At 42.2% G+C, this 14,511-nt stretch overlaps 1 protein-coding gene across 1 annotated transcript in view; it reads right to left on the bottom strand.

The window, feature by feature from the left end:
- Positions 1-14,511, bottom strand: part of FGGY (FGGY carbohydrate kinase domain containing) — a 281,837-nt gene that overhangs the window by 121,052 nt on the left and 146,274 nt on the right. The window contains exon 5 of the mRNA XM_082052357.1: positions 1,404-1,617. Coding sequence (XP_081908483.1) covers positions 1,404-1,604 — 201 coding nt within the window. The 5' untranslated portion in view covers positions 1,605-1,617. The remainder of the gene's footprint in view (positions 1-1,403; positions 1,618-14,511) is intronic.

Raw genomic sequence — 14,511 nt, forward strand, 5'->3', positions numbered from 1 at the left:
ACTGGCCATAGTCCCAGATGAAAGCAGGAAGCACAAAAATATCAGAAAATAAAGGTAGTAGAAAAGTAGTAATGTTAATTTTCTCTCTTTTCTGAAAACTTGAAGTTGATCTGCATGTGAAACATGGACACAGGATTAGGGCCAAGTGTCTCCATCTTACTTCATTCAGTTTCCACCAGTGGAAAATTGACCTTCTAGAATTGCTTTGGTAATACTGTGCCACAGCTTTTTGTCTTGCAATAGTGAACAATCCCAAGGTCAAAGCCCATAGCAGTGATAATACCTCTGCAATACAAATCTTTTCAAAAACTCTGCTACCAAAAGTTTAGATAGCACACTTCTGGGAAAATATTTAAAAAAAAAAAAAAAATCGCCACCCAAAATGTCTGAACTTCATGGCTTCCAGCAGCACTGGAAAAAAACCCACAACACCCACATGTATTAAAAGCCAAGCTGCAAGACACCTAAAATGTAACACAGTAATAAATTGCCACTTCTCAGCTACAATAATATATCATTGTTTTAGTTAGCATTATAATGGAAGACTTTCACTAGACTTTAGCTACAGTGCGAGTCTCTTATTGGCTCTGTAAAGCTGTAGTTTCAAAGACCATATTTTATTGCTTACATATAGAAATTGTATTTACAGAGGTCCAGAGCAAGAACAAAGAAATTCAAAACGAGAAAAATCAAATCAGCAGAATAAAAGACTTGCTCTGCTTTAACATCGAGCTGATTTTCCTTATCAGTTCTGTCACTCCCTTATTTTTCTTCCTCCCCCTTCCCCTCATCTCCTTCATCTCAGGGCATTTCTGCAGAGCCAAGCTCATTAATGTTTGAAAAGGCTGATCAATAACAAGAGAATGGGTGAACTGTCCATCTGCAAATTACCAAGCATACCATGAATATTTAAAAAGCCAACCTTAGAACATAGAGCAGGTTGGGGCTTTATTAAGGATGAAATGGCCCAAATGTGCATTGGCAAGCAAGGTCACTAATTTACTTTTATCACCAGCATGTATAGGTAGATCCTTGGATCAGAGGGTACAATTTTCCCTTATGGTAAGGTTTACTACCATCTGGTTTTATTCCTGATACTATCCACAAATGTATACAATTTATCTTGGTCTTAGAATAGTGGATCCCTTTACAATGAAGATCACAGGTGACAGACACTATGTTAGGCACCATCCACAAACCAATTTAGAATTTCTCTACAATAAACGCTCCTCTGTGACTCCAGTGCAGCCATATCCTAAAGGTGCCTTTAATGCACACAGATGGTTACAGGTTATACATTAATACAGAATGCACAGAATTGAATGTTAAAGACCAGTGACTGGAAGGCCTTAAACTCTCAAATCTTCAAGAACAACCTAAACATCTTATTTTCCTTTGCATACCTTTGTGACTGAGCAACAAGCAGCCCATATGTCTGCAGAGGATTGCTCATAGTGGTCTGGTTGGGGCTCCCAAATTTGGATTGGCTGATCTGCATGTGCCACTACTGTCCCAAACTCATCCACCAAAGCTGCGCGAACACTTGCTGACCCAACATCAATTCCAACGTAGTATTTTACTGGAGCCTGCTTCTCACTGTGCATTTTTTAATAAAATCTGTTTGGGGAAAATAAAAAACAAGGGGGTTAAAAACAGATAAAATGCCTGATGATAGAAAGCTGTGCTGAACAGGACATGAGAGATGCTGTGCAGACACTTTGCTTGATAACTCTCTTTTGCAGCAAGTCTTCACTTGGTATTTTTTAATTAGTTTCCAAGTCTTGGAATACTTGTACTTACTTTCTTCAAATGTTTGTATGTAAGTTGCATGGCACAGAAGCTCCTGAAAAGCAGATTTTAATTTGGTATGTAAGATCATGCATGCATTCGTACAATCAGGGAACTGAGATGTAGTCATACAGTATCGTGCCTGCGTAATGGGAAAAAGAGGGAAGGAGGTAGGAAGGGAAGAGTACAGTTCCAAAAGCAGCAGAAATCAGGAGCTGGTGCTTTATACAGAAGGGAAAATTCAATACAGAGACTCCTAAGTTTTCCTGAATTCTGGTAGATTAGGAGGTTGCTGGTGCCTGCTAAATTGAATCCACCTCTGGACAAGACAGCAAGAACCACTACTGATACGGCATTGCCTCAATGCAAACAATTTACACTCCAGAAGCAGTGAAGGGGTGGTGTGCTTGGCTCTACTGAACCTGCACAGAAGACAAGCGAGGAGCCAAGACCTGCTCCCTCCCATAGAGCCAACCAGATAGTGAATGGCATCTTATTGCTGATTGAGACAGCAAGTCAGGCTGAATTTCTGCAAAATCTGAAAACAGTTTCCCCTCCAAAAACATAGTGCTGTGATGCTGATAATTAAAATAACTAAGTGGCAATCTGGTAAACATTACCCAATCTTAAGCCCTCCAAAGGAATAGAAAAACAAACAAACAAACCCAACCCTCAGACACATGGTGTGAACTGTGGGGCTGTCACATGCAGAGACAGGAGATGGACTTAATGATCCTGGTGGGTCTCTTCCAACTGAGGGCATTCTATGATTCTACGAACATTTAGATCTTATCCTGTGACTCTGTGATCTTGAGTACAGGTCAAGATCCATCCTTGGGTGGCAGTTTGAACACAGTATTGGCACAATGTTCACATATTGGCTGTTCACATATTTGGTTGGCTTGTAACCACTGCTGTTGATGGCTACTACAAATCTATTATCACTGAGAGTTAGAGCTAGCAGGCGAAGTAAAAAAATAAATAGGGGACTGACTTTTTTTCCCCCTTTTATCAGAAAACTCCAGGCATCATCCCAGAAAATAACTAAGCAGTGTAAGAGCTGTATTAGGACAGTTTCATTTGTACTTAAAGCAGCATAAGCCAACACCTTGGCTAAAGAAAACTACCCAACTGCCCCTCATCTGACCCCTTAAATGGTTCATGGAAATGTGGTTGGTCTGTGGAGATCTTTTACCATAATCTGTCCCATACAATCATTTTGCCTCAATCCGCCATCTCATGCTTAGACTACTGCTGCTGGGGCCAGGGACCAATTTTTTGTTCTTCATTTGGACAGCGTTAACATGAGGGAGTCCTGGTCCCTTACTAAAGCTCCTAAGCAGCCCAGTGCAAACCAAAGCAGTTATCATACCACATTTTGCATGCACCATGGTGGGGTGGTCACGAGAGGAAGTTGTACAGATCATTCGCTATCAGAAACTACAAAAAACTCAGTTACAGAGCATATTGTGGTACTCATGGAAATACTAGCTACTTTCTCAGCATTCCCATTCTGCCCAGTAGATTAGGTGCAATACATGCTAATCTTGTTAAGCAAGGTCATCTGTACAAGTGATGAGCAATCAGCTAAAAATAATGGCGTGCCATGAGTCTAACACCAAGGAATATTGGCAAGAAAGCTCGCTGTCTTTTCTTGGCCCTGGCTCGATGACCTGGTCAGACTAACAAAAGCTAGTGCCTCAGTCGCAGAGAGGACAAATCTCCTGATATCAGTGATTAATACTGCATCTGTCAGCTGGGGATACTTACAGCACTCTGCGTCTTCCCCTTAGCCCTTGGCTGTAAAAGCGGTTTTAAGACATGATTTTCAACAGATCAGGTTCACTTTTTAATTTTGCACTCCATCTCCTCAAAGCTTAAAAGGCTGGCTGCAGATGCTGCTAGCTACTTGCAAGAAATGTTACTATAAAGAAATTCCATAAGACTGTTCCTGATACTATCTCACTAATTTCTCCATTTTTCCCTACATCGACACTGCCTTTAGCTGCTGACTCATAAAAAGAAGAGAACAAACCACAAACTGTAAAGCATATTTAAAAAAAAATACACAAATCTTTCTTACTTTTCACAGAATACAAATAGCAAAAGAAGTGTTTTACACTTTGCCTCCTTCTCACACACACAGTATTATTCTACATTTTTATTCCTCTTCCTTGTATGGCAGTCTTGATTTTAGCTCATTAATGTGTTTTTGCTACTTAGAGAACAAGCTTAACAGATGTTAGAGAATTAAGCTCATAGTACCTCCTACTCAGCACTTAAAATTATAGGTTTGCATTGGATTCTTCCCACAAACATTTGAAACCTGAAACCCAATCAGCCCATGGAATGTTTACTTTCTTTTTTTCCTTACTAAGCAACCAGGAGGAGCACGCGTGAGTGACTGCGCAGGAAGCAGAGTCTGTTTATACTGCTCCAGAAGTACATATCAGTCTATGCATATCAACTATCTTACTTCTGTAAAGCAGCGGACATAAGAAAGAATTAAGTGACAGAGTCGAAAACCAAGAACTACAAACCTATCTTAACCATTTTCTCTCTGCGTAAAGCTCACCTAGACCTACAAAGCAATACTTCAATTTCTTACCAAAAAGAAGGCTAAAAGTAAATATTAATCCTTTTCCAAGCACGGCAAGCACTAAGTTACCAAGGCTGTTCAAAGCATAGCGTCTCTGCAATAGGATCTGATCTGCGTGCAAAAACATAATTTGATGCCAAGGGTTTTTCTGGAATACCAATCACTTGGTATGCCACCTACTTGTCAGCTGGATCCACAAAAAGCACTGTCATCTCTAGGTCATCAGTGTCACCAGTTAGGGACTGTGCTTAAAGGTATTTCTTGAGAACTTAAGAACTCAGCAGTGAAGCTGGTGGAAAATATTTAGTCAAAGTACTTCAATAAGAATTTAAAGAGGAGTGTTTTAATTCAGTTTTGTTTACAGAAGATTCCTTTGGTACAAGAGGAAGCTCCAAATCAGAAATGAAGAAACTCTTCAATGGAGTTCAGAGGTAGAAGAATGTCCCAGCACAACCTTCTTGCTTTGCAGTCTGCACTCCAACCTTCATTGCCACGTGCAAAAAAACCTTTATTATGCAAATGAAACTGTGGTTTGGATTTGTTAATCTATTGGATTCTTAGCATACAGCTTCTGTGGTCAATACAATATGAGAAAACAGCAAACCAGAAAAACGGTTGAAATAAAAAGTCCTAAATGTCCAGTCAGACAGGTCAATTCCTTGAGCACAATATTCCTAACAAAACACAAAAATATTTGATGCATTTGATGTTTATGGACTTCCAGAGTGGTGGAAAGCAGTGGTGATAATACCACTGCGTTCTACACCCCTGAAGTATCTAACTCAGGAAACCTGGCTTCTTGCAGACAAGAAAAAGGCCTCCAAAACTTCAATACAGCTTTACCTTTCCATTGCAGCATCAAGGCCTCATTTTTACAACTTACTATTTGAATTTGCAAACAGAAAGAGAGGAAGAGAGGAAAAATAAAAAAAATTAAAAGACATCTCCAGCTTGACTGTGTTAGTCCATGCTAAGACAGGACAAGAAGCCAAAATTCCCTCCAAGCACTAAAACAGCAATGGCCTCTTTCTTTGCAAATCTCAGCAGGGACAGAATGGGTTTTCAAACAAGCATTTATGATCAAAGGGCTGCAGCATATGATAAATATTTATATGGCCCATTAAATAATAGTCTGTATAAATATTATTCAAAATGTGTGTGCTGGAAACCACAGACTTCCCAGTTTATCCTTAAACAAATGTGCTAGTTTTCCCACATAAGCAATGAAAAAAAGGAGGGGTGAAACTGCCATTTGCAAAAATATTTCTTTAAAAAAGAAATTCCTTTACATTGTTTAATTTAAAAGGAATGACTAAGTAACCAGATGATTGTTTCATTACAACTAACTAGTCTTCCTTTACTTCATGGTTATCAAATCACCCGGACGTACCTTTCCGTTAAAGCTACAGTACAGGAAGGCTGCAAAATCACATGCACTCAGGATGAAGCTCAGCAGAAGTATTTATCAGCAGCAAGTATAGAATTTGTGGTGTCGTGTGCTTTAAATACAAGGAATTACAAAGGACTGGCACGTCTGTTTTAACCTTTGATCTTTGGAACACTGCAGGCTGCGCAGACCAGAGATCATGGATAAACAGTATGTTTTTAGTAGCACAGCTGTGCTTTGCTATGGATTACTGGGAAAAAGATTAACAGGCTCAAATTAGGCTTCACAATCTTAGTGTGAAAAGATCTAAATATGTTAAATAAAAGCTGGTTTTCAATTGTAGGATATAAAACAAAATAAGCATTTTTGACATTATATTGGAAATTCATCACTTTGCTGGGTTTCCAGTATTACAAAAAACTAACAAAACCGGTGGTGGTAGAATGGTAAACCTCTTCTTGAAGACAGTGAACTCCCTTTCCTCTTCCAGGATCTTTAATTCCTGTTTGGATGTGAAGAGACAAAGGCAGCACATGTGTGTGTGGGAGAGTGTGAGCAGATGGGGAATTCTAATGCTGCGTTGAAGGGCAGCACTAATATAGAATAATACCTTTAAATGCCCAAGGGACTATGCTATAACTATCAACAAGCATTTACTTTTCAGCTACCAAACAGCAAACAAAACAAAAACAAGGAACAAAAGCACACCTCATCTCTCCTTTTCCCCCTCCCAAAACAGAAACACGTACATGCAGGAGATATCTGTCTTAGGAATGTGAGGACTGTGTTAACAACAAAATTGGAATAAATAAAAACCAAGCTGAAGAAAGTATGGTTCTTCACTCAACACCAAAGACTTCTTGATAATTTCATCCATTCTCCGGTAAATTCTGTGGAGCTTATTTGTATCTTACAACAAGTAAAAGCAGCTGCAAATAGTGGAAGAGACCTCATTTTAGTAGTATAACAGAATCAGACCCCAGCTCCCAGTCCCATAATACCTAGATTGTTCCACCAAAACCTTCCTATATTACCCTCCCCAACATTGTAACATAGTCTCAATAAATGTCATCACAGGACAGATGATATTCTACCACTTTCTAGTATCTCGGTTTCTCTCTATAAATAATTCACTGTGTACTAATCTTCTGTAATGTCTCTCTATATCTTTTTCTTTTCCCTTTCTCAGTGTCCAAGACAAAGCCATTACTTCATTGCTGCCTTCTGCCCTTTAATTCTATCTTTTGTATTTTAAATACCTTCAGGCCAAAGTACTTCCACCTGCTCTGATATAAAGTAAGACACATTCCAGTTTATCCTGGTGTAACTAATTAGCAGAGAAATGAAAATGACTACGCAAATTATTCTAAGATCCAATTTTTCTTTTCAGCTTTTACTGCCTACAGAGATATCTCACGAACAGCAAAACATGTCAGCATGACCAGTGTCAACAAATATCTTAAATGTACGACAGAGTTGTTTTCCTTTATAATCTGCTCTAAAAGTGATTTCTACTAAAACAGAAAAATGATGCTTGCCTTCCAGTTCCTCTCTTGAACTGATACTAGCAGATACAGCCCACAGTACCATTGATCAAATAAGAACAACGGCATTCTGGACCCCAATTAAAGAGCACGGCTGCACTGGGTTAGATGAAAGGTCCAATTAGTACAGTGTCGTGCCACGAAGAGCAGAAGCCATAAGAAAAGCATATACCTGCCCTTTTCATCCAGTGATACCTCCCCAGGACACCTTCCTCCTCCTGCTATCTATAATAGAGGCACTTTCTGAGCCAGAAATTTTATCTTTAGGATTAGCAGACCTTGAAGGTTTTTCCCTCTACAAATTTGTTTGTGGTCTTTTTGAATCCAGGGAAAATTCTGCAAGTGCAAACTACAGCAGTAACAAGTTACAAAGTTCTGTGTAAACAATGGAAGAAAAAGTACTTTCATTTGCTCTGAGCGTGCCACCTGCTAGTTTTGTTTGATGTGCCCCAGTTCCTGAGGTAGAGGAGAGATTAAGCAATTGCTCAGTTTTACCTTCTCCATACAGTCATTACATTGCATTCTGAATCGTTTCCAAAAGTCCTCACTGCAGCTACCTACAGACCATGGGTGATGAGCTGAACTCATAACATTGACATGGCCAGGTAAGTCAAAAGACATTTTTCTGCTCTCTGTTCATAGATGTGGCAATAATAAGTACCATAATACAGTGCAGTAGCAAGTACTAATAAGCAGCAACTAATGATCCCAAGACCACTTTGGGCAAGTACTGCTCAGAGATCCTCGCAGCAGAAAAACAAAATGTTGGTGATAACTGGCAGGAACAGAGATGTCCTGCTATGGAACGCCAGGGATTTCAAACTACAAGCAGTTCCCAAAACACTGGCCCTCAAAGCGTGTCTAAACAGAGGAATCTGGGAGCTCCTCCTGACTACACGCCTGGAGAAGACTTAAGGCTACTGCTCACCCTGGTTTTCTTTGGAAGGAAGATCAAGGCACCCACGCAGTTGCTGCATGCCCCAATAGGCTCTGCATTGCACGGGTGCCAGACCAATGCCGCAGCGTGCCTCACAGAGCAGCCAGGCTGCCTGGGCCGAGACTCTGAGACCAGAGACAGAGCAGCAATATCACTAGGTTATCAACATGACAGTGGTAAACTGGGCTGCCCCATTTATTCACCAGCCTGTAACTACAGTGCACAAAAGAAACAAGTTCAGCGCACTTTCTCTGTGCTTCATTGCTTCTGTAACACCAGTAACAGCAGGAAACAGCTGCAGAGGGGAGTTCTCAGGAAAAAGGAAGGCTGAGCATAGAGCCACGAGAACACACAAAATAAGATGAGAAGACACATGCTACTGGAGAAACCCAACAGATCAATTCCCTCTGGGGCTCTCTTGGCCCTACTTGGACTGGGTCTTCACTTCCAAAGCTGGGTCTGATCCTGCATCTATTAAATCAGTGGCAAAACTCCCAGCCACCTTAGTAGTTCAGGATTAAACTCTTGACGCTTGTGAATATCACAGGTGCGCTCACACGCCTGCAGGATTTTGAATGCTTGCATAACCTACAATTTGTCAAAGAGAGGAAATGCTGATCAGTTTATGCCAAGACACAATTCTCACGCAGGAAAGCCTAAGGAGCAGCAGCACCCTTTCTTCTCCACAGCCTGAAAACAGCAATCGATACAATTCATGGACACCAACCTATTTAGATCCGTTCCCTCCTCTGACACTGCAGCTGCATGCATCCCTAAAGGCTGTGCTAACGATCTGGCAGACAGACATGTCCCAAATGACACTGCAGAAAGAAGCTCTGAAAGAAGACACTATCTTGTTTACATTGACTGTGAGGGGAAAAAAATGCCATCTGACTATTACATAAATTCTAGCTGTAACAACTTCATGACTAGTTGAAAGGAGGCAACAGGCTCCAAAATGACTGATGGATCCAAATGTTTGGATCCATCAGCTTATTAATCTAATGCTAAGGAAGACCCTTCTTATTCCTGTATCTCTATCACTTTAATGTACTCCATGCTGGGCAGAAAGAATAATCTCTGTTCATTGCCTTTAAATAACAGGAAGATTCCTATAATGTGACTTTTATATTTTTTCATTCTCAGCTATAATGGAAATGGAGAAATAATAATTTAAAAAAAAAAAAAACACAAAACAAACAAACACCACACCAAAACACACAAACAAGCATACAGTAAACACATCCCTAGCATAATAATGTTAATTTACAAGATATCTGTTAAAATTATAAAATATAACTTGGAGTAGAATACAATTCAAAAGGTACAATTACAGTTCATTTAACCATATACACCCAAGCTTTAAACTGCATTCCTGGAGCAAACCGGCCTTGGCACCATGAGCTTCAGTGCAGGCTACCTGGAATCTGCGGTAAATCAAGTCATTATGCTACTTTGGATACCAAATTACACACTTTAGGTTAGTGCTGATACTCCAACTTCAATCACATCTATAGATTCTAATTCTGCATCAAGGTTGAATTTGGCCCTGCTATGTGATTACGTATCAGTAGGTCAGTATAAAAATAATTTATTCTGAGTTCACAGTTTTATGAAATGACAGAACATCAAAATTAGCATTCTGGCCAATATCCACTGCATTTCCCATCAAGACTTACACATTTAAGCATCATCTGAACCAACTGTCTATAATTATTCCTGGCAGATACTGGAACACTTAGGCCAGTAGTAAATGCAACAGCGAAATCAATTTTTAAAGACATGCTGTAAAACACATCTTTCAGGATGCTCAGCACAAAAGCAAACATGTGTCTATAAGCCAAATCCAGAGTTTACTGTACAGTATTTTTTCACTCTTGCATAGTAACAGCATGAGAAGAATGACAGCCCTAAGTAATCTGTCATTTTAAAATTAAACATTTATTTGGGGTGCAATTCCAAGAACACTAGACCTGAAGTTTCTGTCATGACTATTTAAGAGGAAGGGAGGCTACACATTAGCTTCAGTTTAAAATAAATAAATAAATAAAAGAAAATTCCGCACAAAAATCGGATATCTAGATAGGCCATACATACGTAACTTGTCTACATCTCTTTCTTTTCCACAGTGAAAGAAGAATCACTTCTGAAGCCAGCAAGTTCTCTTTCTTCTCCCTACATACACAACTGGGGAGGGTTTGTTTATTTGTTTTGGTTTTGTCAATGCAAAATCTGTCTTCTAATGATCCTCCCAGTCTCATAATTTCAAACTCCCACAAAGACAAACAAGCCTGAAAGGGTACCAGGCCAACACCTCTCTGTAAATTCCCTTCAATTATGTTCTCAAAACATCTCAGAAGTCAAGAACTGGTAAGCTTGCTTGCCTCAAACAGCTGAAGGTCACAAATTTTCAAACTTCATTTTATGAACAGTCTGAGTACTTTCCCTTTCACATATGGAAATGCAGAGGGGACACTGAAGGCAGCTCAAGACACCAACCAGAAGTTCTTAACAAGAGCCAAAAAAAACAGACAATGCTGATCAGAGATTTTCCTTTGAAAATGAAGCTCAGAAACACCTTTCTACCAAGGCCATGCCACTACTGTTGATTTTGCACACCAGGCTCTTTGATGTTCCAGTGGCAGGTACCAGGGAAAAATTTAAATGTGCGTCATTAGAAAAGCCCAAGATACAAAACAGGAACACACAGGAGAGCTATTCTGATCCTCTCCTGTAAATCGACTACTACTCAGGAAACAGATCAACCTCTAACAGAATCAAAAGAACACTTAAAGGAAGAATGGCTCATGGAAAGAGAGAAAACAGACTCACTGAGGAAGTACAAGAAACAAAACAGATAAGTGCTCTTTTTTGGGAAGAGATTGATTATTTTCAAAAGAACCAACATTTTAAAATTATAACTTAGCTGAGGACTGTTAGAAACACAGGACAGAGTAACAAAAGTGTCTAAGAATACACATAAAAACTTCACAGCATAGCACTAGTTTATTTAGTCTTCCCTGACACTATAAATTTATTTCTGCCCTGATTCTTACAGCTGGGAACAGCTGTACCCACAAGAACCCGATTCCCCCTGTTTTCCTCTTTCATCCTCCTATCCCAGGCACCCTTCCTAGGAAAAAAAAAACCAAGCGGCTTTATTTTTTTCTTACCATATGCCAGTACATATTCCTGAAGGAAAGGGGAACATTAACATTTAAAGACACTTTAAATTTTCAATGTTTTTTGTACTATATTCAAGTACATTTAGGAAAAAAAAAAAAAAGTTCATTTCAATAAAATAAGCAAATGGTCTTCAAGGATGAGGGAATACATGAGGAGGAAAAACGAGACCACCTTCACAGTAATGTGTCTATTACTTTCTAAGAACCTGAGAGAGGAGAGAGCCCTGCTTTCTCCATTCATTTCTTAAGTGTTCTCCAGAGAAGCAGCACTGATGCTAAATTTCTTAAACTAGCTAACAAATCCCAGGCACCTCAGATGAGAAAGAATCTGCCAGGTCACCAGCTCCTAAGGGGTGCAGAGCACATCACTAGCAAGGAAGACAGCCATTCCAGGGGTGTCTGGAGCCAAACACAAGTAAGTTTCACCAGGTTATTGGGGTGGGCTGCATGCCAGTCCATAAGCTTTATGAGAACGCAGGAGCAACTGCCACGCAGAGAAGACGGTGCTACAAAGGTGTGAGAAAGCGGAGCTGCAAGAGGACAGCGAGAGCAAGAGGAGGAAGGAGGCAGCGAGAGGACACCAGTGCCAGAGATACAAGGCTGGAAACCACCAACTTGAGTAAGGGCAAGAAACACATTTATGGAAACCTCCCAGGGATTTGGAGGATTAAGCAAGTATGTGATGTATGCGTCCCTTCTGCCTACATCAGGTCACCCAAGCGCTGCCATTTAAAGCTGAGGGGAAGGCAGGAGGAAAGATGGTGACTCCTACACCACAGTCTGCAGGAGGCGGCACGGGGAGGCCGCCATGTGCCCGCCCCAGCCCTGCAAAACCTCCAGTGCCTTCCCAGGCGCCGCGCACCCCCCGAGGAAGGCCTGTCAATGCCAAGGGCCTGTGAAAAAGGGCAGACCCGTTCTCATTAAATTCAGGCGTTATATATATAGGCTGTGCTGTTGAGAAACATCAGTAAAAGCAAACTTTGGGAAGCCAAGCGGGGAGATGAGAATGTAAATCCTATAATGCTCCACCAGCTACACAAAAAGCAGGCTCTGACAGCAACTCAGAACGGCTTCAACGCACGCCCTGAACAAGCCACATGCGGCCCGGGGGCGCAGCGAGGGGGGGGTTCCCTGGGGAAAAAGCCGGCGGGGGGGTGTTACACACAGACACCACAGGGCTTTTAATTAAAATTCAACACCGCAAACGCGACAGAGTTTCTCAACCAGCAGCGAGCACCTCACGAACGGGGAAGGAGTTTTCTGAACGTCACCGCGGAGCTCTAGAGAAGGGGCCGGGCTGGGCGGGAGCCCGGCGGGGCCTGACGAGGCCGCCTGCTCGCGCGACCACCGTTAACGGCGGTTAACGGCCGCAACGGCCGGCGGCGGCGCGCGGGGGCTGAGGGGGCGCGCGGGGGCTGAGCAGAGCCCGCCCGGCCGGCGGCCACCGGGGCCTGGCGAATGCCAGTCACTTACTTGTCCAAATTCAAACACTATATTAGCTGCGCAGGGAGCGGGCTACAGAAACCGCGCTTTTCCTGACAGGGCAATTTCCTGACCGCCGGCCGCTGCCGGGAAGCCCACCGCCCTCCTTCTCCCCCCGCGCTTGCGCTGCCGTCCCCCCCTCCCGCGGTGGGGCGGGGAAGGGGAGGCGGGAGAGGCCGAACCTCCCCCGCTCGCCTTTGAAGGCCGCGCCGGCCGGTGCCGGCATCTGGTTTGCATTTGGGGGCCCGCGTGTGGAGCTCGGCCCGGGCTCTGCTGTGTGTCAGGCGGAGCTGTCGAGCTGCGCTGCCCTGGAGAGCCCGGCGAGCGCTGTGCCCTGTCAGGAATTCAACTGATACCAGTGCTTTTGCCTCGGAAAGGGAATCGTATTTCTCCTTTATTTAAAAGCGAATAAAACAGAAACAAGGAAGGGGGTTGGGTCTTTTCGTTAAAGGAGACGTTGCTAAGTCGTGTTTCTCAGCTGCAGCGCCGTTGCCTTATAAGACTGCAGAAATACTGGGGGGTTCAGAAGCATTTAACTTTTAAGCAGTGTAAGAAGCCACACCAAGCGCCAGGGGAAGAATAAACACAAGGAACCAAGCAGAAGGGTATGTCTGGACTAAGGACAGTCTGAATCATCCCCCTCCTTGACCCATAAATACATAATCGCTTCTTAAATAAATAAAACAGGGCAGCAAGCCATGAGATGAGTTTTCTCTGTGGGTTACTCCATTTGGGAGTTTTACCTGAAAAGGTGGAAAATTCCTGATTTGAGGAATAAACTCGGATTTCATTTAAGGTTTGTTGAAAATGCAGGACAGGGCAGCAGGACCCACTCAAATGCATCCCTTGAAAATGGGCCAGCACCACGTCCCTCACTGACCCACGCAGGGAGGAGCGGGTGGAAACCCTCACGCTCCCACCGTGTCCCAACGCTTCTCAAGATGCCCCAGGGAGCCACCACGGATTTTTTTTTTCCTGTTATCCCCCAAATATTCTACAGCAGGAAATATTATAGCAAAAAGCTGTCTTGCAACATGTCCAGAGTTTTCCCACTTAGGCCCAGGCAGAAATTCTGCGGGAACAACCTTGCTCAGGGAAAGATGAGTGTTGTCTTGTGGTCAGAGCACAGGGTTCGTGGTCTGGAGCTGTGGGTTCTAATTCCAGCTTTGCCATTGAATCATTTTGAGAGCTTCACTAGTCACTTTGTATTAGAACCATTTAGTAATTTTCCGTTGGAATGATTTTCTGATGGAAATCACCACTACTACAAAACTGGGTGAAAATTGACTTTCCACTGGGAATACCTTGTGTGTCCAGGCAGGGTAAGAAAGGACATCAGACCCAAACTGAAGTATTTGGAGTTTTCTTGCATTAATCCAAATGTTTTGCTTTGATATATATATATTTTTTTTATTTTTTTTATTTTTTTTAAATACCACTCTCCTGACTGTAATTCCAAGTCAGCTCATTGCAGGGTGGGAGCATGTGCTCTCACGCTCGGCTTTGCTCTCCGGGAGGTCTGCACCTCCTGGGCTGAGATGCGAATGTCTCTTTGGAGACGTGTACACCCCGATCTGAGTCAGACACCC

Source organism: Streptopelia decaocto, assembly GCF_964273445.1.
Source record: "Streptopelia decaocto genome assembly, chromosome: 5".
Lineage (NCBI taxonomy): Eukaryota > Metazoa > Chordata > Aves > Columbiformes > Columbidae > Streptopelia > Streptopelia decaocto.